At 42.8% G+C, this 25018-nt stretch overlaps 1 protein-coding gene and 1 pseudogene across 1 annotated transcript; both read left to right on the top strand.

Annotated features, from left to right (window-relative positions):
• Nucleotides 1-270: 270 nt before the first annotated feature.
• Nucleotides 271-9970, top strand: LOC136537114 (acylamino-acid-releasing enzyme 1-like; annotated as a pseudogene).
• A 139-nt stretch (nt 9971-10109) lies between these two features.
• Nucleotides 10110-15921, top strand: LOC136537126 (acylamino-acid-releasing enzyme 2-like). Its single transcript, XM_066529198.1, is given in 23 exon segments — nt 10110-10711; nt 11354-11537; nt 11657-11913; nt 11915-11967; nt 12071-12194; nt 12196-12293; nt 12402-12580; nt 12583-12640; nt 12828-12905; nt 12983-13121; nt 13235-13386; nt 13467-13549; nt 13666-13787; nt 13901-13979; nt 14061-14125; nt 14127-14230; nt 14309-14369; nt 14440-14562; nt 14646-14843; nt 14921-14989; nt 15265-15309; nt 15311-15342; nt 15434-15921. Coding segments are annotated over 22 exon segments (2322 nt in total). The 5' UTR covers nt 10110-10711; nt 11354-11407; the 3' UTR covers nt 15507-15921.
• The last annotated feature ends 9097 nt before the right edge of the window (nt 15922-25018 follow it).

Genomic DNA, 25018 nt, shown 5'->3' with positions numbered 1-25018 from the left:
GCGTTAGAGCCCAAACTGACGGCAGTGGCATGGAGGGCACAAAAAAATTAGAACAGTGGCACTGAAGACCGCTGAACTTTTTCAGAGACGTACAGGACATTACGATTTTTTTTTTAACAACACACGAGGAATAAAACAAAAAAAAAAGTTGCAGCCGGAGGAGACTGCAGACGCCGAGGGATGATGGCCTGGCTCGAACTATAAGCCGAGCCGAGCTAGACATTTTAGCTCGTTTGAAGATACAATAGAGCCGAGTAACAATGAGCCAGACAAAGCCGAGCCAGCCAGACCGATATCCAACCCTGCCATCTAACGAATGGTGGTTCTGGTCAGACTGTTGGTCACCTGCGCCAAATTCCGCTGCCCGGCGGCGGATTTACTCCTCCCGGCCTCTACTTCTCGGGTTCGAGCTCTACCCGGCGGGCCACTGCTGCGGCGCAGGTCAGTTCTCTGAAAAAAACTTCTACTTCTTCTTCTTCCTCCTCTTCTTTTCTCATCTCTCCGATGACATATTCGGGGTTAGATTACGATGCTTGCCTGCCTTGTTATGTAAACAATACAATATTTGAGTAGTCATGGAAAAATCTTGCATTTGAAGGCCTGCTTGCCTTATCTGGATTGCTAGGTTCAGTTTTGTCATGTGGGTGATGCTGATCTAATCCCTTTGACTACACAGGACTAGCAAGGTTTCATTGCGCTCAATTGCTATGGCTACCACACAAGCCTCAGAAGCAGCGGCTGACAAAGGATTACCTCTGGCAGTGGATGCGACCATGGTTGATGAGTATGTCTCCCAGTCAAAGTTGCTGCAAGAATTTGTTAAAATCCCAACTATTGGCAAGGCTTGGATCTTCAATTCCAAGGATGGTATGCACGTTTGTTGCTACTCTTTTGTTTTTTCTTTCATGAAATTTAGGTTTCTTATTGTTGTCTGGGGGTCTGCAGACGACATGTCCAAAGCAGTGGTTTCGATTGGCCAAACAGATCTTTTGGCCAACAAGAGGAGACAATTCCTTCTGAATTCTCACATTTCAAAGAGTCCATCAAAGTCTGTCGATTTCAAGTGGTCCCCCTTCCCGACTGAAATAAGTGGAGTGTCAGCAGTAATTCCATCACCATCTGGAGAAAAACTTCTTCTAGTATGCAATTCTGAGGATGATTCCCCTACAAAGCTAGAGATTTGGGGCCCATGTCAATTAGAGAACGAGATACATATTGCAAAATCTGTTCATGGATCACTCTATACTGATGAATGGTAAATTCCCCAATCTTTTGTTTTCTTCGTTTGGAAGAGGGAGAGAGTGATTTACCATTGCAACTTTGCCTTGCACTAAAATGCTGCTTTGATGCAGGTTTGGAGGGATATCATGGAACCAGGAAGAGACTTTCATAGCTTATGTTGCCGAGGAGCCTCCTCAACCAAAGCCAGTGTTTAATGATTATGGATTCAAGAAGGAAGGCTCATCCGAAAAGGACTGCAAGAGCTGGAAGGGACAAGGGGATTGGGAGGAGACCTGGGGAGAAACATATTCCAAGAAAAGGATTCCTGCACTGTTTGTCGTCAACATATCCAGGTATGTTTATAGCCACCCTGAAGAGAGAGTTTATAAATATCGTGTTTTTATGAGGAATATAATGTATTCTTGCAGCGGCGAAGTTCGACCTGTCAAGCAAATACCTAGATCATTAAGTGTTGGCCAAGTGATTTGGGCTCCGTCTTCTTCATATAGCTTGGTTTTTGTTGCATGGTCATCTGACAATGGTTTCCAAGAGATGCCAAGGAAGCTTGGTATTAAATACTGCTACAACAGACCTTGTGCTCTGTATGCTGCTCCTGATCCTTTCAGAGAAGAAAGCTGAGAAATCATCAACTGAGTAAGAATATCAGTCCCTTAACCTCAAGATAATTATGAAACATATTTAATAAAAATGGACAATGGTAATCCATGTTTTTTCTTCATTAATCCAAATCATAAAGTGAAAATGCTGAACATATGGTACAAAAAAATTGTCTTGTAAGGTATAGTAAGTCATATGTTTTATTTTCTGATGTCATGTTTCAAATATTGGCATAGGGGCAAAAAGGATGAAACTACAACTATGATCAAATTAACAGCAGACCTGATCAGTGCCTTTTTCCCACGGTTCAGGTAGGAATACTTCATACTATTCAGCTTTGGTTAATCATTTCAACTGGATATACTGGAAGCAACATCTATGCCATTTTGTTTTTATCCATTAAATTATGATTACCATTTTGTATTAGGATTGTCTAGACTGTCATCTGTCATGGTTACTGGTTTGAATTGATAATCCTATGGGTTCGTCTATGTCACAAACTGATTGACTGTTCAGATTGTCAGGTATAGTTTTCTGTGTTGTAAAAAAATCCATAACTGACACTGTTAGAAGTCAACCTACCTGTTTGGTTTAATCTGGAAATTAAAAGGCTTATCACTTCCCTCTTTTGCAAGAACTCTGGAAGCAGTAGATGTGAATCTCACAATCTTTCTCTATGACCTAAGTTTATTGTACATACCAAAAGGAACTGTGTCTTTTAATTTAGTTTTTGATGCATGCACATTAACACTACATTGCAACATGAAATAATGGAAACTTTTATTTATAGTCCGGATGGGAAGTATCTTGTGTTCATTTCAACGAAGAGTGCTGTAGATAGTGGGGCACACAATGCCACAAATTCAATGCATAGAATCGAATGGCCTGCAGATGGAAAATTGGATGGGAGCCTTGCAATTGCTGACGTGGTATGGACCCCCCCCCCCCCCCCCCCCCCCCCCCCCCCCCCCCCCCCCTCTTTTTTTTCTTTTAACAAAGTTGATATCAAGATATACATTTGCACAGATGCATCATATCACTTTTTGAGTAAGCAGTGCTAGATGAAGACTTGTATTGGGGTCATTAAAGTGTCTGAATTCAACATCTTCTACAACTTTCACTAGAGAGTAAAGAAAGTGTTTAGATAATGCTTTGGTTCTATTATGGGCACTTCCTTGGATAGATAGATTGGCTGATATCATATTGTTAATACTTGTCTATTATGTAGGTGCCCGTTGTGATGTGCCCCAAAGATAACTGTTTCCCTGGGCTGTACTGTTTTGGCTTGCTTAGGGATCCATGGCTTACTGATGGACAAACTATGATTATATCTTCTGTTTGGGGAAGTAGGGAAGTAATACTTTCTGTAAATGTTGTGAGGTGATTCCAAACATCTGTTTGTCCTCTGATAGACTGATATACGTAGTGTCACTTGTTATTTAAATTTAAATTATTCTTTTGTTAGCTGTGAAGTTTCAAGAGTTAGTCCCCAGGATTCAGATTATTCATGGAATGTTCTTGCAGTTCGATAAGAACAACATTCTTGCAGGTAACCCCATGCTCATATAGGATTACTGAATAATTACATAATTCTGTCACTTCGTAGATAACGTTCCATGTTTGTCTGCATTTTCCATCTTTTCCAGTTTCCAGCAGCCTTATTACACTCCCTCAGATGTACTATGCGATTAAGGTTCCTCAGACTGAAAGCAATGGGAGTGGCAGGAAGTTTCAACTCCTTTTCCAAAGCCATCTGATAAGGTTTTGTTAAAACGAAACACTGAATGTTAATTGTAGTCGGGAAAAAAGTGTAGAGTGTGTAGCTAATAAATTGTGGGTGTATTTTGACAGATCAGCTCCATATTAGCAGAACATAAGTTCAGCATACTCAAAATCCCAATTAGCAACCCTTCCGACAAACTTGCAAATGGTATGAGAACAACTCAAGCGTACTTATTCCTTCTGCAGATTAATATTAGCAGCATCGATTTTCTAATTAGATTTTTCTTTCTGAAGTTGTTAGTTTCTTCCTTTATGAACTATTTCTGCATTCTTCACTAGGCTCTGCTACTTTTCTTGAAACTAGTACATTGCCACCCTTGTAAGTGAGTACTCGCTCTGCAGATTTTTGTGAGGCACCCAAACATTTCTATATTTATAATTATATATTTGATCTACAATTTGGTCAACAATGCATATGTTTAGTTACATAAAAGTGGTGCTGTTGGATTCTTATTAGAAAGTATTTTTTACATGGTTTTGTTTCTGTATTCATTGACAAAAAAAAATAGTAAAAGAAATTCACTGTCAAATTCAACTTTGGAGATCGCACAAGTCAAAGGCACCTATAGAAATCAGCGGAGGGTAGAATATAGTGAGTTGCGATGAAATGTATCTTTTGTACCCAAATCAAGGCAGGCATGTCCAAAATTGATTTATACAAGACAGCTCTTATAGCTAATGATATCATTAAGTGCACTGCCCTACTCTGCTCGGTTGTGCTGGCTATTTTTTAAATGTATTTTATGATAACTCTATGACTATTATTGAATAGCTTTGATACATCTTCACCAATTATTCTAAGATTTTCTGCAGAATTTTTACTGAACAGGTTTCTTTCTCCATATTTCTTTGTACCTACTCAGGGGCTAAGCTTCCTTTTGAGGCTATTTTTGTATCGCATAAGGATTCTGCAAGTAATCCAACAATTGTTGTTCTTCATGGTGGACCACACTCAGTTTACCCAACAAGTTATTCCAAATCCTTGGCTTTTCTTTTTTCGCAGGGATATAATCTTCTTGTTGTCAACTACAGGTGAATTTATCTTGCTTGTAGTTTGTCTGTTCTAGCTGTTGTATAATTTGATCATTATCTATTTTCTGGGTTTTGATTTAATATTTGTATGGAACATACACCCTTTCTGACACTAACATGCATGTGAATCTTTCGGTTCCTCAGGGGTTCGTTAGGCTTTGGGGAAGAAGCACTACAATCCCTTCCTGGCAATATTGGTTCTCAGGTGCATTGTCATTAGTTTATTTCCGTGTTTAAAGATCATTCTTGCAAATGCCGAAATTTGCAAATGCCGAAATTTATCATGAACCATGTCGTTCTGTGCACACTTACAAGCAGGATGTCAATGATGTATTGACGGCATTGGACCTTGTTATAAAGAGAGGACTAATAGATCCATCTAGAGTCGCCGTAGTTGGAGGTTCACATGGAGGTTTCTTGACCACTCATTTGATCGGCCAGGTTCTCTAATCGACCTTGTTATTTTGTATTCTTTGAGTATGCAGTCACTCTTTTATTTAGTGTTCATATTTTTAATCAAGATTATTATTAGCCTTTGGACTTTGAACATTATTATTTTAAAGTATTATTACACATAATTTTGCGAGCAGGATTTTTTTTCAATATGCACCAGAGCTGTATCATTATATTAAGAAGAAAACTGAAGTCTACTGAGTAGTGACTCATACAACCCCCTAAAAGGTAATGACCAGTACAACAGAAATCACTGAAAACAAACCAAGAAACGACCAAAAAACCAACGAATCAGTCATGGCCATAAGCTACGGAGCCCTTTGGCTCCCGCCATACACCACAGCATGGCCACCGAACTAGGATGGACTTGCATGTCAAGACCAGCCCAAGCCGACCTAGGCTGGGTCTTTTTTAGCCATAACAAGTTAACCACCTCATTCTTACGGCCCAACCCAGGACTTCCAAATCAAGTATTCCTAAACCCCCCAAGATCAATAGGTCTCTTGGCTGAATTAGGATGGCCACCATTCATCTCCTTGCGACCTTTCCATAAAAAAGCCCTTCTTATCTTATCAATTGCTTTGATTGCCTACTTAGGAAAGTCCAAAGCAATGAGTTGATAAATAGATATAGCACCAAGTACAGCTCGGACAAGAGCTGCTCTCCCAGCCTGAGTTCATCGTTGCTGCTTTCCAGCCAGGTAATTTATCAGCTATGCTATCTTCTTGATTATAACATAGAAATCTGCCTTAGAGAGGTTCTTGACTAACAGTGAAGTCCAAGATATTTGTAACTAACTAAAGAGGGGTTCCATGGTGGCGAAGGTGGCCATCACGAACAATCATCATTTAACTAAATTACTGCAACTCTATCAGTGACTTCTGTACTTGAAAAATCAAATTAGTATGGTACCAGGTTAAATTACTTTACGTAACATTAATTCTCACCAAATGTGCTATGAAAAAAGATAAATCCCATAAATTCTCACAATAATCAGAAACATCTGGCCTTTAATTTAATTTGGTAGACTCTAATCACCACCGCTAATAATAGCCATTGGATCTATTCCATTTCCTAAAATGACCCACCTCTGCCATTATTAAAATACATAAAGTAACACCCTAAATTTGCATTTGAATCAACCACTTTTGGCATTATGAATGATAATTGAAAATAAGCCCCTAAATTTGCATCTAATCTAAATTACTAAATTATCCACTTTTTCCATTATATAGAAGATAACGCAAGGTAACCCCTAAATTTGCTTTTAGATTACCCAGATTTTTTTGAGGGGAAATTACCCAGATTTGCTGTTCTGAAAGATAATATAAAGTAGCCATTTTAATTTGTAACTAAATTACCTACCATTGCCGTTATAGAAAATGAACTAAAACCTCCCTCAAATTATGTCTAAATACTAATATAAGCTAGGGAAATTTTGCTCAGGGACATTGCACAAACGTCTAATATGCTGTTGGACACCGTCAACATAGAAATTTGTTGGCGGACATTACAAATTTCTGGTTCTTTGTCCAGAGACACCGTACCGATTATTTTATACATTTTTTAGTTTTGGAGAGAGAGAATGTGGGGGAAATGTCTAAATTGCCCTCGTCTTCAACCTCTGGCACCTCCTTCCCCGAGCTCTTCACCACGCCGTCCCGAGTCTGACCGTGCGCCGCCGCCACCATGTCCAACGCCGCGCCGCGCCCTCATCCCCGGTGAGGCCGCGTGCCCCTGGTCAGGTCCATGTCCCCCGGTCGCGCCCTCGCGCCCCTGTCCCCGCCGTCCGCCATGGTCTCACCCCGTCCCCGGCGGTCGCGTACCCCCGACCATGTCCCCGTCCCTGCCCGCGCCCCCATCCCCCACAAGAAGAGAAGACCGGTCGCCGCCGGAGTCATGCTATCCCTGCAGGAGAAGGCGGGCCTGGGTCTCCGACCGACGAGGACCGCGTCGGGCTTTTCCGAGCTCTGACGTTGGCCGCGGCGAGGCGGAAGGCGAGCGCACGACTGATGCCGTCCGAAAGAGCCCCACCGCGTGCACCTACGCCTGCACCGCCGGATCTGTAGGAGACGGACGAGGACGAGCTTGTCCGGGCTCCGGCGAGCCCGCCCTCGGCGAGGCCCCGCCCGCCCCCGGCACTACGTCGGCAAGGCCAAGGATCAGAGGGAGCAGGCCACGCACGGGCGGCTTGCAGCTCTGCAGGCTAGCGAGCGCCTGGCCGGAGCGCCTCCCACCCCCACCCAAACGTGCACAGCACTGAGCCATGGCAGAGAGAGAGAGGTGGAAGATGACTCGCAGGGGCAATTTCGTCTATTCAGCGCCCTTTCTCTCTCCCAAACCATGAAAAATGAATATTTTAATGGGTGCGGTGTCCAGCAGCCAAGAATCACGATTTTATAATGGTACTGGGCATATTTTGGAGTTGGCGGTGTCCAACAGCATATTAGACCTTTTTGCAATGTCCCTGAGCAAAATTTCCCTATAAGCTATTATGCAAAATAGCTCAATAACCATATTGTCCACTATATATGTTTATAAATTACACACTCCTACCACTATTGAACTAAAAGTAAGCATAAACGCTATGTGCCTCCATGTAGACCAAGTACACATGCATACATTTGTCAATCGTGAATTAAAAGTAAGCATAAATGCCAAGTTTTGTAATTGTAAGTTGTTACTTTAGATAAGTTTATACATTTTGACCTATTCATTATGACATATCAATACTAATAGTTTAATTGTAAGCACTTTAATTGTACTACTACACATATAGTTTTTAATAAGAGGAAATTCAACATCTTGAGTGCTGTGTTGTAGGTTGAAACAATTGTTTATGCCATTATAGTATTTAACATTGGAGCCTAGGACCTTAAGTTATAACTTAAGCTAAGATTTCAACTAAATACATTTGTTAATAACTAGCATTTATGTCAAAAAAAAAATCAGTGGAGCCTAGGACCTTGAATCCATTTGTTAATAACGGGAGTTTGAACTTAAAATGTGGATAAAAAGTTGCAACAATTAATAAGAAAAAAAATTGAAAGATAAAATATAGATATGTCACAAAAAGGGATGTGACAAGAGCTGATATAGCTTGAGCTAAGGTTTCAACTAAATACATATTAAAACCCATATAGGTGCAATGCAAAGAATGAAAACACATATAGGTAACTGGTAAATTTATCACAACCAGATAAGACTATAGAATTGGTATTGTGTCTGGAATTGAATAGACCAAAAAAAAATGTAAAGATAATCAATTTTGATTTGTTGTATGTCCTAAATTTATTCACGAAACTTTTGATACTTATGTAACACAAATTCTATTCCATGCTGCAGGATGGGTTGATAGGTTGGGGATACCTAGCAGTAAAATGCTAAGTTTGGGCATATGTCCTAGAGAAATACTCTGATGTATGCCAGTATTCAGAAAACTAGATCTTGAAGCTACTGCTTTCCATGACCATGAGTTTGATATGGTTTTGCTGTCTCATGAGCATAAAGTTTGCCTATCGATATCCACACATGACTTACTGAATCTTTAGGAGCTGAGTTTTGATGCTTGCATGATTTGTTTCCTGGCCCCAAAAGCCGAAAATTGTACTGCCTCCAATGGTTGCTTAGAATCTTCTTTTGTCCAAGTTCATATTCCGCTGCAGGATATGAAGACCTGAAGGGCATAGACAATTAGACGTACATCACATGAGATGATTTATTTATCAAGTTTCCTGCACTATAAGTCTATAACACATCATTGACCTGTACATATTTGATTGACTGCAGGCTCCAGACACATTTGTTGCAGCAGCTGCTCGAAACCCAGTATGTAACTTATCATTGATGGTGGGTACCAGTGACATCCCTGATTGGTGCTTTGTCGAGATTTATGGAAAAGAAGGGAAAAGGTACTTCTCAGAGTCTCCTTCAGTAGACGATCTTTGTCAATTCCACCAGAAGTCACCAATTTCACATATTTCAAAGGTACATGTGTGGATTTTGCATTTTCGTACAAGAGCAGTTTCTGATATCTATGCTTGAGAGAGTAGAGTTTGCACGTGCAAACGGAAGATACTCTGTGGATGCTATGAATAGCCCTTTGCTTGATGAATCTATCAATCTGCAGGTCAAGACACCAACACTCTTTCTCCTTGGAGCGCAAGATCTCAGAGTTCCTGTTTCTAATGGCCTGCAGGTGTTTCTTTATGCTTCTCCACTTATTTATGGGCAAAAGGAGGCCTCTTTCATATTTTCAGCTGTCAAAATATTTACCAGTGGCATTTCTTTTATTGTTTTTCTTTTCTCAAACACACTGGAGCACTTTTTGTCATTGCATTAAGAGGAATAAAACTTTGGTTTAGGTCACACAGGTTCCTATCTGACAATGAGGGATCTTTTTTTTTCTCTCGTTATTTTGTTGTATATGGTGCTTCTGTTTGGCGTTCTTTTCCCCGTATATATGCTTTGCTTTGTGCTTATCTCTATATTTGCAGTATGCAAGGGCTTTGAAGGAGAGGGGAATCGAATCCAAAACTATTATATTCCCTGAAGATATCCATGGAATCGACAAGTTAGTTACTTTTCCATTTTAATTTTATTCCATGACTACCACACTAAAAGTTACAACATCTGTGGTCTGACTAAATCACCCCATCCCTGGTGCAGGCCTCAGTCTGATTTCGAAAGCTTCCTCAACATAGGGGTTTGGTTCAAGAAGCACATGAGCAAATAAACATTAGTGCTTTATTACATTTGTGATTTACCTTTTCATTGTCAGTGAATGCTTGTAACTGGGTCAAAGTATCCGATAGCATGATTTGCCTGTCCAAACTGATGTTGCCAAGATGGAATAATTCTTGAAGACTATTCCCAAAAAAAAAAAAAATCTTGAAGACAGGAAGTCTTGTCTGTTCCTAGTGTGGATTCTGGAATACCATACTATAGGTAATTTAGGTAATATGCTTATAATAAATGATGCTTACGTGTTAATGTGAAAAGGTGGTTGCTTTTGAATTGTAAAGAGAAAAAGAATTACATGGCCCAGCTAACCAGCTCGCTGCTGTTCATACTAAAAACTCATAGAGAATGGTGTAATCATCTGTCCATATCTACTCCTTGTCAAGATGTAAATTTCTGAGGTCGCAATCAAACTCTAATCAGTAATTCAGTATTCCCTTGACATTAACTCGTTAATCCTCCAGATTTTAGTTTCTAGCAAAATGGTATATTCAAGTTTGACACGATATTTTATTAGCTAAAGTGGCACCAATAATGTGAAGAAAAGGACAAGAAGAAAAAGTTGGGAGCTCATCTTGTCATTTTGTGCATTCTTTAGGAGTGACAGTTACAGATCTGACGCTACCTTTTGTTCGATTCCCTTCGTGTCTTTCTTCCTCTGCTGTGGCACATGGCCATTTGGACATTTGGGATTTCTTGTTGGATGTATTCTTAACTAGTATCTTAAGACCTTGGTGACAATCTGGCACAAAAATAACAAATTTTGGTGCCATCTGATCAAATCCTACGATAGAGAGGTTCTTTCCAGAGGAACTGCTGGACTCAAGTACTCCGATGGTGTTGCTACTTCACTGCAAAATTCTATGTAAGCAATTTCCATTCGCTCTGTCTCTCCCTTGAAGGTCGCGATGAATTTGTATATGTTTATTGTTTTGTTGTTATGGACAATTTTATGGCTATATGGTTGCTTCCTTCTGTACTTGGCTTAACTCAATCATCTGCTTACTCTAGTTCAAGATGAGTTCATGTCTACTGCGATCAGTTTAGCCTAAGTAAGTATAATTATTTGACTTCCGAGTTCAGGTAACTTTTGCACTCATGCAGTACGTGAACTCGAGAGGTCAGGTGGCAGTACAGGAAGTTGTATCCAGTTAGTCTCACCCAGGCACTATCACCTACACTCAATGATTTTCATCTTATATTCTTTAGTGTTTCATCTTTTCATGAATTTTGTATATTGAAAATGCAAAGTTTTTAATGGAATTCGTGAAGAAGTGAGACTGGCATTTGTTTTGAAATTAAATTAGTCAGAACCTTGATACTGCAAACCTCTTGAAAATCGACTTGCATAGGAAGCTGTAATCAAACAAGAGTTTAGGTGAGACTGATTAGTGTGCTTAATGGAACTTAACTGCTATCCATACATATCATGTGCCCTAATGTATTGGCAGCAAAATTTGCTGCAAATCCTGCAACATGTGTAACATATGTCTTTGTAAAACTGCAGATTTAGCTTAGCCTAGTAAATTTTGTCCCGCCAGTGGGTCATATAAAAGTGTGCATGTCTGGAGAGAGTCCGCTCAGAATGGATGCAATGACATCTGAAGAATATGCCTCCCAATTCAAGTTACTGCAAGAATTTACCAATGTCCCAAGCATTGATAGTGCTTTGATCCTCAAAACCAACAATGGTATAGACAGTCTTCTCACTTTACTTCCTTTGTCCATAATCATCATATACTTCTCTCAGAATTCATATCAAAATGGCTTTTATCTTAAGTTCTAAACAGTACTTGATTTATTATTGCAGAAGACATATCCACAGCAATGTTCTCCATTAGCCAGCCAGACCTACTGGCGAACAGCAACAGAAAATACATTTTGTATTCTCATATTACAAGGGCTGTTACCAACTCTCTGGATTTCCAGTGGTCTCCTTTCCCCACTGAGATAACTGGAGTGTCTGTCATTGTTCCATCCCCTTCGGGATCGAAGCTTCTTGTAGTGCGAAACGGGGAGAAAGATTGCCCCACTAAGCTTGAAATTGTTTATCAATCACATGTGGAGGAAGGAGGTACATGTGGTAAAGTCTATGCATGGTCCTCTTTATACCGATGAATGGTGAGGAAAAACTAAAAGTAAATCATAGTGGTTGCATTTACTTCTGCCTTTGCTTTCTACACTACAGTGGCATGACAGTACAGCACTATTCTTGTTGCTACAGGTTTCATGGTATTTCTTGGAATCAAGAAGAGACCTTGATAGCATATATTGCTGAAGCTCCAACCCAACCAAAACCAGCTTTCAGTCATTCCGGATATATAAGGGAAGGTTCTTCTGAGGCAGACTTGTGATACCTGGAAAGGACAGGGCAATTGGGAAGAGGACTGGGGTGAAAGATACTCCAATAAAGGGAGACCCTCATTGTTTGTTCTTGACATTGCCAGGTCTGTTACATGCCTATTAATTGTACACAACAGTTTGTAAAAGCTAGTTCCTAGATCTGGAAATATGGCTTCAAGCCTAAGACCCACTGCTGTCTTTGGTGTATGCAGAGGAGAAGTGCGAGCGGCTAAAGGCATTTCAACATCATTGAGTGTTGGCCAAGTTGTCTGGGCTCCAGCATCATCAAGTGGCAGTCAAAAGTATCTGGTTTTCGTTGGATGGTTAGAGCACAATGGGTTCCAGAACACTGCTAGAAAACTCGGTATCAAGTACTGTTCTAACAGGCCATGTTTCTTTATGCAATTCCTTGCCCTTTTGAAGGATCAGAGCCTGACAATACACCAGCTAGGTGAACATCCCTCTTAAATCATGATTCATAACTTTATAGTTTGTACTCTGGAGTTTCAGAGTCAGCCTATCAGTTATCGTTATGTTGAAATAGAAAGAACAGCTTTGGGCCTTTGACTGTGCATTTGCCAGTACTTAGTAGCATCGTCAGGTACCATTTTGTGTAATATGTTATTTCCCTTTACCAGTGATGGTAAATCAGACTCTGGTGTAGTAGTGCGCAACTTAACCACAGGCTTTAGCAGTGCTTTGTTTCCACGGTTCAGGTATGTTTGTACTAGTATTCCGGTAGATTTGATGTTGGACCCCTGATGGCCTTTATCTGAATAATACAAATTAACAGCCGGGATGGGAAACTTCTGGTGTTTCTATCTTCAAAACAAGCTGTAGACAGTGGTGCACATAATGCAACGGATTCCCTGCATATAATCAATTGGCCTTCAGAATGGAAAATGGATAAACAACTCGATGTTAATGAAGTGGTATGCCCATCTATTTTTTTTCTTGATTATTTTTTTTTGAGGAAAATTTTCTTGACTAAATTATTCATTATGTTCTGCAGTCTGTTCACTGAGTAGCTTTTGAACTGTTCCAGGTGCCTATTGTAATGTGCCCTGAAGATGGCTGTTTTCCAGGCCTCTATTGTTCATCCATGCTATCCGATCCTTGGCTCTCTGATGGATGCACAATGATATTAACATCTGCTTGGAGAAGTATTGAAGTGATATTATCAATAGATGTTTTAAGGTAAATCATAGGTTGTTGGTGTAATCCTGTTCCAGAGCTCAAAGAACCACTTTGATATCCTATATTGATTCATTCTACAGTGGCAAAGTAACAAGAATAACTCCGGAAGACTCGTATTACTCATGGAGTGCTCTTGCATTAGATGGCAACAATGTTCTTGCTGGTAATTATAGTTGTAAACTGGTCTTTCAAAAATTATAGTTGTAAACTGGTACTAAACTCATGCTTCAAATTTTCTAAAATCAAATTTGTATTTTTCTCTTTCATTATGGTGTATAGTGTCAAGTAGTCCCATCGACCCTCCTTACATCAGGTATGGACGCTCCGTGACACCAGAAGTTCAAGCACATAGATGGACTTGGGATGAAGTTACTAGTCCATTGATGGCAGCCAACAGTAAGGTTAGCTTTTAAGTTGCTGTGAAGTTTGAGTTGCATAAATGTTTGTCTTGACATCTTTCAACAGCGCAGTTATCTTCATGTATTCTCATCTGCGGCATTGCCTTCTATTGCAGGTTAAGTCCTTGTTACTGCATCACAGTGTCAGTATACTTAAAATTCCTGTCCCTAGCCCTTCTGATGACCTCTCTGATGGTATAACCCTGAACACTAGAGAGATCATAAGTTAGGGTGTGATATTTTATCCAGGTAGTATTTTGTTTTCCTGTTCTGTAGGTGGAAAACTTCCATTTGAGGCCATTTTTGTGTCCTGCAAGGATAGTTCGCACAGTCCAACTGCTTGTAATCCTTCATGGTGGCCCACACTCAGTGTCTGTATCAAGCTATTCAAAATCTTCAGCATTTCTTGCTTCGCTTGGATTTAACCTGCTTATTATAAACTACCGGTACTCTCTTGGGATTCCAATGCACTTTACTAGCTATGTATGGCGATATTTCCAATCTGACAATTATCTTATAAAAAGAGGTACACCAGGTTACGGAGAGGAAGCTTTGCAATCACTTCCTGGAAAAGTTGGATCCCAGGTACAGACTCTAGTTGAATTCAGCATTTTTGTTCCTCCTGAACCAATCTATTCCCAACTCTGTTGAACAGGATGTTCAAGACTGCCTTACAGCACTAGATTTCGCCATTAAGGAAGAGCTGGTAGATGCATCTAAAGTAGCTGTTGTTGGGATTTCGCATGGTGGATTCCTGACAACTCATTTGATTGGTCAGGTTAGCATGCTAATGGGTTTCAGAGTCGGGGTAGCTGATACTCCTGTTTATTGTTCCTAGTGTAATATGCAGTTTGGCTGCAGGCTCCAGACAGATTTGCCGTGGCAGCTGCTCGGAACCCTGTCTGCAACCTGTCACTGATGATTGGCACCACTGACATCCCAGACTGGTGTTACATAGTGGCCTGCGGAACTGAAGCAAAGCAATATGCCTCTGAAGCCCCTTCATCCAACCATCTTCATCTCTTCTATCAGAAATCGCCAATTGCCCATATCTCTAAAGTATGTTTTCCTGTCTCAACTATCAGGTCAATTATCATTTTGGTGGTATGGTTAATGGAACTTTGCTGATTGTGCAGGTGAAAGCGCCCCTTCTTATGCTTCTTGGTGGAGCTGATCGTCGAGTACCTGTTTCTAATGGCCTACAGGTACATGAATATCTCTTGAGATCTGCTTCGCGGATCTATTCTAACTCGTCAAGGATGTGGTAACATATTTATCGACATTTATCTATAGTTTACAACTACAAATGAGTCTCAAGTTCCATGCATTGCTGTAAAAATATTTTAGCTAGTCTTATTTATACTATGATGATGGATAGAATTTCATGTGACCTGAACTTCCCATACTAATTTGTCTCTGCATTCCTGCCCTATCTTCTCAGATGCCTCTTGTTTACATATTTGATTTCTCATAATTTCAGTATGCGAGGGGCCTGAGAGAAGGAGGAGGCGAGGTCAAAATCATGACTGTTCCCAGAGGACATACATGAAATCAATCTGTAAGCTAATTCTGTTCTTCGGTCGCATGTATCGAGGGCATCCCTTTCCCCTTTTTGAATTGGGCTCGGATTTGGTCATTGTTCTCTGCAGACCGCGGTCTGATTTCGAAAGCTTCCTCAACATTGGAGTATGGTTCAAGAAACATCTGAATGCAGCGGCATGAAGCAGGTCCTGGTGGTTCATTCGGTTAAGGAACTAGGCGACCATGAACTTCAAATATTTGTAGAGCAGTGCTCCTATAAGGGCCTGTTTGGTTCGCCTAGTAGCTACTAAATTTAGTAGTTTTTAGTCACTTTAATAACTTTTTAACCAAACACTATGACTAAAAGCTACTAAAAGAGCTTTAGTCATCTCTAGTAACTCTAGAGTTACTAAAAGTGACTAAATCGTTTAGTAGCTACTAAAGTTTAGTAGCTCGAACCAAACACCCAGTTTGGGAAGAATTCAAACTTTGTTGTGAAAAGAAAATAAATGCTGATTTGTACCAGTTTCATACGACGTTCTAGTTCCTTTTATTTATGTACATACTTGGTAGAAATTTAATGAATTAACCTCTTCCCTATTTAAATACTTTTATCTGTTCAGCTACGATGCTTTAATTCATAAGGCTTCATTTATTTGAGTTTTTGTTAACAGTCCTTAGGAGGTACAAAATTTATGACAATAAGCTATTACTAGTGGTATCTCTCCAAGGATGCAAAACAACATCGTTAATCATACTTTTGTGGGCTTAGGGGTTGGTGGCAAGCCAAGTTAATCCTTTTGCCTGTGATATATTGCGGCATTAGGAAGATAGCTTTGAGTGTGGTTTGAGCCGTATTTGGTGTGGCGGCCCAGATTTTTTTTCTTTCCTTGTCTCCTCTCTCTTTGTTTTCTGTATTTCTAGGCACTTCGCGTGCAGGTCTTTTTCCTATTTGTTTGTACTATATTTTTGTGGGCTGTTTTCTCTTCTCTTAATGAAACATGTGCATAGCACGTTCTCTAAAAAAAAACGTTACTCATGTGCACGCACTACCGCAATGGCGGTAGGAGCTGGGCAACGAGGGAGAATACTCAAATTAGTTTTATCCTAATAAAGAATAAATTGTGCTTACTTTAACCAAGTTTCTAGAAAAAATATATTAATATCTATCAGTTCAATGAAGAGCCCTATCAAAACATATTTCATGAATACTTTAATGAGACTAATTTGATGTTTTGGATCCTGACAACTTTGATTTAGGGCTTGGTCACCGGCACGTGGAAGATAGCCACCTCCATGAAACCCTAGGCGGCGCCTGAAAGGATCAAGATGCCCAAGAGGAGGGGTGAATTGGGCTAATTCTAAATTTTCTTGCAATAATCAAATCCTACGGATAGCCCAATTAACCCCTTGTGCCTAGAAAAGTGTTTCTATCGAATCAACGCACAAAAGACTTGCACCCTATGTTCCAAACTTACTCTAGCATAGCAATTCTATGAATGTAAAATAAGTATTGAATTGCTCAAAGTAAATACTCAAAGTAAGTGCTCAAAGTAAATAGGGAGAGAAAAGAACGCGACGATGTTTTGCCGAGGTATCGGAGAGTTGCCACTCCCCACTAGTCCTCGTTGGAGCACCCGCGTAAGGGTGTAGCTCCCCCTTGATCCGCGCAAGAATCAAGTGCTCTCTACGGGTTGATTCTTCGACACTCCGTCGCGGCGAATCACCCAAAGCCGCTTACAACTTGAGTTGGGTCACCCACAAGCTCCGTCGGGTGATCACCAAGCTCCCAATCACCACCAAGCCGTCTAGGTGATGGCGATCACCAAGAGTAACAAGCACGAACTCTCGCTTGACCACGCGAAGCCTAATGAGAAGATGGATGCACACTTGTCTACTCTTGATTCACTAATGAGGTTTCACTCTTGGATTCTCGAATCACAAACACCTCACTAGGACCTTGCTCTTCTTGGCACTCACAAACGTGTTTCTCAGCTGTTGGAATGAGCAAAAGTGACTCCACTCACGAGTGGAGCTTCTATTTATAAGGCAGCCTGAAAAACGAACTGTTATGAGCTTCTGCGGGGTGACCGGACGCTCCGATCGTTTTGACCGGATGCTCCGGTCAGTTCAACCCGCAAACAGTTTTCAAGTGATGACCGGACGCTGTCAGGGTCCGGTCAGTACTGACCGGACGCGTCCGGTCGCTCTTGGATGCTTACTATAAACGACCGGACGCTGTATACTCAGGGTCCGGTCACCACTGACCGGACGCGTCCGGTCACTCTTTCTCAAGTCTGGACCCTTACTGGAATCGACCGAACGCTGGCCCTCAGCGTCCGGTCACACCAGACTTGTTCTTCACGGTCAAATGAACTGACCGGACCCTGCGGCCAGCGTCCGGTCGCACCGGAGCCAGCGTCCGGTCAGTATTTGACCCTCCATTCACTTCCAACTCTCGATCATATGTGAATGAAGTTTGCTCCAAAGGATCTTAGGCATTCATAGGAGCTACCTAGAGCTAGTTTTAACAGGTGTGCACCACACCTAACTCACTAGACTCAACTAGGTCAAGCTACCCGTTCATACCCCCCTTAATAGTACAGCCAAAGGAAAAACAAAGTCCTAAACTACTCTAAGTGTCTTTCCAACTTCAATTGACACTTAGAACTAGTTATCCTTAACCTTGTCATCCATCCTTTGAAAACCGAAACGATTTCCATCGTAGGGGCATGACAACCTCGATTGCCCAATCGATCTTCATTACCATGACCTAACTTAATTGCCTCTGCAAAACACACGTTAGTCATAGTAATTTTGTATTGACATTAATCACCGAAATCCAACTAGGGGCCTAGATGCTTTCAATCTCCCCATTTTTGGTGATTGGTGACAATACCACCTCGAGTATGTTATGGAGTGAGGTTTTTGACGGGCTTGGTTCATATAAGCTTTTGTCGATAAGAACAAAAGAGTTAGTCAAGCTTATATGACCCAAGCCAACACAGTGTACTCAAGGGATATGAAATAAGCATGAGTACAAGTAACAAAGCTCATTTGCTTCGAAGGATAAATGCGGAAGCAAAAGCAAATGAGCATCACAAGTGATATGACATATAGATAATGCAAAGTAGAAATCACACATGTCAAATATCACAATCACGTAGATAGCACTATCACATATATATAATAGTATGCATGAAAGTAAACACACGAATGCACAAAAGTAATAGTGTATCACACAAATAAAACTCCAAATGTATATAATAAGCTAATACTAGATAACTAGCTCCCCCTAAAACTCGCTCCCCCTGAGACTACATACTCAAACCCTCTCCCCCTTTGGCGTCAAACACCAAAACCTAAGGGTCGGTCGGCGGGGCTGCAGCGGACGAGTCGGGCGCTGAAGTACATGGAGCAAGCTAGAACTGGGCACCATCATCATCTGACCCGGAGCTCTGAACTGACTGACCCTCTATGGTAGGAAGTGTCGCTGAAGCGGTCTGGGTCTGAGCCAGGGCTGGTGCTGCCTGTGAAGCTGCTAGTATGTTTGTCGTAGGATCTGACGAGGCGACAGACGAGGGGAGCCTCTGAGTAGTCACTGCAACTAGAGCTGCTGTAGACGGACCGGCGGTATGCATATGAGGCAGAGTAGGCATGCCGGTCAACTCGCTGAAGGATGCTCCAAGACTCCTGGAGACTGACGTCTTAGGCATGAATAGCGAGGAAGACTGCTCTGGTGTGAAGCCCGTCTGAAATGGAGTGAACTGCGAGGCTACCACGGGTGAGGCTAACCACTGGGACACCTATATAGGAGGTGAAGCAAACTGAGCTGGAGGCTGTCCCTGACTCTAGAGCCCACTGGGTTGTACTGCTGGAGTCGTCGAAGTGGTAGGAGGCTGTGCAAGCTGGGGCGAAGGCTGTGGCAGTGGGACCCCAATGGCTGTCACTATATGCTGCATGAATCCCATGAGCTACTGCTGCATAAGTAACTGCTGGTGCTGAAGGAGCTACTGCTGCCGCTGGAACTCGTCCTGACGAGCCTGAAACTATGTGAAGTTGGCAGCTGTCTCCTGTGCCTATCGTGTCTGGTCCTGCTGCATCCGCTCAAGAATAGCTATGAGAGCGGGGTCTGTCTATGGAGCAGGTGGAGCAGAACTAGAGCTACCGGCCTCTGCATCATGTCTGCGTGGAGGCATCTGAGGTATAGGCTGGTAGTCGTCGTCAGAGCTATCACTGTACTTGCTCACCTCCTGCTGTGCCTCTAGCTCCTCCTCAGTGGCTACAATCCCTCTGATGATCTTATCCTACTGAGCTGCAGACTCTAGCACGTCAGGACGACGGCTAGGCTATCTAGGTGCCTGAGGAGTGGCGTGTCTGATCCTCTATGACAGGTTGTAAGCTGGGAACTCTGTGGTGACACCTATATACTCATCCATCATACCAGGGGGCTTATCAAGCATAACCCTGTGGATGAGGAACGTGATCCAGTGAACATAGGGAAGCTGCCTGCGACCCTTGAATCCCTCAGCTATTGTGTCCTCCATCTCTGAAAGCAGGAGATCCCAGATATCAAATACTGTCTGCTGCATGATGGCATTGAGAAGCCAGAGCTGTAAGCAAGTTAGGCCCTCCCTGTATCCCAACCTGGGAAGCAGTGTCCTCCTGATGATGGCCTCTAGTACCCTCGCTGTAGGAGTCAAGTCACTGGGGTTCCTGCTTGACCCCTCTCCAAACGGCTCCTTGAAGCAATGTCGCACTAAATCTGTAGGGGGCACCAACCCTCCATGAGGACGCCTGGGAGGCTCCTGCTGTCCATAACAGACCTCATGCATCTTGACAGGCTGCTCCTGTAGCCTCAGTATCTCTCTGGCTCTGCCACTCGTCACTCTGTAGTCTTTGCCTTTGAAAGCAAAGTGAATGAATCTGTGATGTGGATCGATGTAGAGTGAAGCATAAAACTGACGGACCCAAGATGGTACATATATGCCCGTCCGTCCAATCAAATCTGTCAGTCCTAGCAAATATGATAAGTATGGCTGAATGCTCTCTTCGGCTGCTGCCACAATAGACTCTATCTGACAGACTCTCTGAGATCTGAACACTGCTCCACTGTTGAGATAAGCATTGTAGAAATCCTCCTGCAGTGGCATGTAGAACCCCTCAGATGCTCTCTCATCCCTCCTCGGAGGAAACCAAACCTCAAACTCAACAAAACGCAACTGCTGAACCTGCCTGGCGGTAGCGGCCCTCAAGTCAAGGTGTACCACTGGAGGTGGACCCTGTGGTCTAGGTGGAGGACGTGATCCCCTCCGCTGTGTCGGCGGCCTTGGCGAGACTGGTACACGGGCCCGTCCAGAGCGGCGAAGCTGGGGTGCCGGCTCTGTCTCCTCGGCCTCCTGGGTCTGCTGAGCCTGCTCGCTCTCCTGAGTCTGCGGAACTGGCTCCTGCGCTGCTGATGGACCCTCCTCAATGGCAACCCGTCATCCTGCAAACGTGGCAGTCCCAGCTGGACTACCGTGACGACGCTCAACATCCTCAATCACAGCTCTCAGTGCTGGTGAAACCAGCTGATCTGCAATGACAACTCCGCTGCGGGCACCACCTCTCTCAGCACGCTCTGCGGCCTCTGCAACAGTTGCTGCTCTCGCTGTCTCTACGTCGGGGTACTTCCGCTTCTTGGATGTCACCTGCTTGGTTGACTTGCCCTTTGATTCGGCTGGCTGGCGAGGCGGGGGCCTCCGATCATCATCACCTAGGCCACCACCAACATTCTTGGTGTGGGCCATCTGAACTGACAACGATGGTGAACTGCCGCTGATGAAGATCAACTGTCAAACTGCCGCTTTTGAGGCTTGGCCTCGATCCTTACTCGCGAGCTTGGCTCTGAGTTGACTGCCAACTGCCACAAGAACCACAACAGAACCGACTTACTGCACGATAGAATAGATGGATATACAAATAAATACCATATGTCTAATAGATGCAAAACCCTAATAGAGAAAGCAATGTAGATGCGAATTTGAATCGAATGGCTTTCTACCTGACGAACAGCGATCCGAGAAAAGATAAGATGTCACGCGGGGGATCCTCGGAACTGAGCTAGGGTTAGGTCAAAAGCCCTGAATGCAATGGGGAATCAGTGCATTGAAAATTTGATCTAGGTCACAATTGTAGAGATCAAGATGGAAAAATAAATCTTGCCTTACCAATCAAGGAGATGGTAGGTCTAGGGCACACGGCAAGAGGCAGAGCAGAGGCGTGGACAGGGCGACTCCGGTGAGCTATGGCGGTGTTGGCGCGGTGGCGCGCGAGCTATGGTGGCGCGTGCTGTGCTGGCGCGGTGGCGCGCGGGAAGGCTCGGGCGCAGTGGCGCGGCGAGGCTGGAGCACGGTGGCGTGGGCGCGAGGTGGCCGGCGCAGGGTCCCGGTGGCGTGGCGAGGCAAGGGCACGGCGGTGCGCGGCTGGCGAGCGGTGGAGGCGGCGGCTCGGGCTAGGGCAAAAACGAGTTGAGGGGCGAACAGGGGTACGACAGCGGTTAAATAATCCCCCAAACGCGACAGAAAAGGAAACATAAAAGAGTCCTGAAGTCGCGCGAGATCCACTGACCGGACGCTCCGGTGGTAGCGACCGGACGCTACCACCCAGCGTCCGGTCGATTCCAGAGAGGTCCAAATCCTCTGGAATTGGGACCGGACGCGTCCGGTGGTCCATGACCGGACGCAGGCAGGGTCCGGTCAGTACAACTTGGTCTTCCTTTGATCGACCGGACGCTGAACCCTTCCTGACCAGACGCACAGACGCAGCGTCCGGTCACTCCTTCGACAGCAGTTCACCTCCTGTGAACTGACCGGATGCTAGACAGCAGCGTCCGGTGCAGCGTCCAGTGCACCTTTTCCAGCAAATCTTCAAACTTCCTTCTCGCTGCCTGTTCCCAATCAAGTCCCAACTTAAATAAGATCCAAATAAACACCAATTGGGACTGATATGAGTGACCTCTCTCAAACCCTCATATTTTTCAAAATATTTTACCTTAGGCTATAATTCTTTTTAAGAAAATAGGCAACAAGAGGGCAAATGGAACAAAACGACAAACAACATTCATGCATATGCAATACTTGTAATTAAAACTAGTTGCTTGTCAAGTTTGATCCAAGGTTAAGCTTCTTCACATGCTTTTCGGCGGTTATCTTAACCATGTTAGACAAGCCCTATGTGCATTGCCACAAATTAAACATGTTGTATATTACAATGAATGCAAGGGACAACACAAGCTCAATTTTTAGTGAAGTTACTAAAATCAAGTACATTGAGCTCATTTCACAATCTACAAAATGTAGCCTCATCTAGCGGTTTTGTGAAGATATCCGCTAATTGATCTTCGGATCTTACACCTTCTAGTGATATATCATTTTTAGCCACATGATCTCTTAGAAAGTGATGGCGGATATCTATATGCTTGGTGTGAGAGTGTTGAACCGGATTATTTGCAAGTTTTACCGCACTTTCATTGTCGCACAAAAGAGGTACTTTCTCTAGAACTACTCCATAGTCTAGCAAAGTTTGTTTCATGTATAATATTTGTGCACAACAAGCACCCGCGGCAATGTATTCCGCTTCGGCGGTGGACAAAGCCACACTATTTTGTTTCTTGGAGGACCAAGACACAAGTGATCTACCAAGCAAATGGCACCCTCCGAATGTGCTCTTTCTATCAACTTTGCATCCAGCGTAATCCGAATCGGAATAGCCAATTAATTCAAATAAAGCTCCTTTGGGATACCAAAGACCAATACTTGGTGTGTGCTTAAGATACCTAAGGATTCTTTTTATGGCAATTAAATGTGTTTCCTTAGGACTAGCTTGAAATCTTGCACACATACACACACTAAACATGATGTCGGGCCTAGATGCGGTTAAATATAACAAGCTACCAATCATAGAACGGTAGAGAGTTTGATCAACCAGGTTACCTCCCTCATCTAGGTCGAGATGTCCATTTGTAGGCATTGGTGTCTTGATTGGCTTACATTCATCCATCTTGAATCTCTTGAGAAGATCTTTTGTGTATTTCTCTTGAGAGATGAAGATGCCTTCTTTCATTTGCTTGACTTGAAAACCAAGAAAGAATGTAAGCTCACTAATCATTGACATCTCGAACTCCTTAGACATCAATTCACCAAATTCTTTGCATGAGTCTTCATTTGATGATCCAAAGATCATATCATCAACATATACTTGACAAATGAAGATATGCCCATCAAGCTTCTTGGTGAATAGTGTGGTGTCGACCTTCCCAATGGTGAAGCCCTTCTCAATAAGGAAGTCCCGAAGGCGCTCATACCAAGCTCTTAGGGCTTGCTTAAGCCCATATAGTGCCTTGGACAACCTATAAACATGATTAGGATATCTAGGGTCTTCAAACCCAGGAGGTTGATCAACATAGACTAGTTCATTAATAAAGCCATTTAAGAATGCACTTTTCACATCCATTTGATATAGTTTCATTTCATGATGTGATGCATATGCAAGAAGGATACGGATGGCTTCTAATCTTGCAACCGGTGCAAAGGTCTCTCCAAAATCCAAACCTTCAACTTGAGAGAACCCCTTTGCAACTAGTCTTGCCTTGTTCCTCACAACAACACCTTGATCATCTTGCTTGTTGCGGAACACCCACTTCGTTCCAATGACTCTTGCACCTTTTGGTCGCTCTTCAAGAGTCCAAACTTCATTGCGAGTGAAGTTGTTCAACTCTTCATGCATGGCATTGATCCAATCCGGATCTTTAAGAGCTTCTTCTACCTTGGTAGGCTCATAGCAAGAGACAAAAGAGTGATGAGCAATAAATAAAGTAAGTTTTTGAGATCGAGTCATCACACCCTTTGATGGACTCCCTATGATGAGATCTTGTGGATGATCTTGTAGGAGAGGTGTGTTTCTTCTATTGACCACTTGAGGAGGAGGTTGTGGAGCATCAACATCTTGTGCTTGTACCACCATTTGTTCATGAGAGATATGAGTGTCTTCATTTTTCACTCTCCCATCTTTTTCACCATCTTGTGGTACATTTGATGAAGAAGGTTGGTCAATGACTTGTACATCATCTTCATCATCTTTTGGCTTGATGTCTCCCACCGGAATATTCTTCATAGCCTCCCTCAATGGTTCATCACCTACATCATCAAGATTCTCATGTGCTCCTTGGGAGCCGTTAGATTTATCAAATTCCACATCATATGTTTCTTCAACCAAGCCGGTGGTATGATTAAATACTCTATATGCTTTGGACTTTAATGAGTAACCGACAAGAAAACCTATATCACAACGTCTTTGAAACTTCCCTAGGTGTTGCCGCTTCTTGTAGATGTAGCACTTGCAACCAAACACCCTAAAGAAGGAGACGTCCGGCTTCTTCCCATTGAGCAACTCATACGGTGTCTTGACAAGGAACTTTTGAAGAAATAGGCGGTTGGATGCATAACATGCGGTGTTGATTGCTTCCGCCCATAAAGCTTCGGGGGTGTTGTACTCATCTAGCATTGTCCTTGCAAGAGTGATCAAAGTCTGGTTCTTCCTCTCAACTACACCATTTTGTTGAGGAGTATAGGTTGCGGAGACCTCATGTTTGATTCCAACTTCATCACAATAAGCTTCTATGTTTGTGTTGTCAAACTCTTTGCCATTGTCACTTCTTATCTTCTTGAGCTTCA

Source organism: Miscanthus floridulus, chromosome 1, assembly GCF_019320115.1.
Source record: "Miscanthus floridulus cultivar M001 chromosome 1, ASM1932011v1, whole genome shotgun sequence".
Taxonomy (NCBI): Eukaryota; Viridiplantae; Streptophyta; class Magnoliopsida; order Poales; family Poaceae; genus Miscanthus; species Miscanthus floridulus.
The sequence above is the reverse complement of the archived record's forward strand: the minus strand, read 5'-3'. Positions and strand labels throughout refer to the sequence as shown.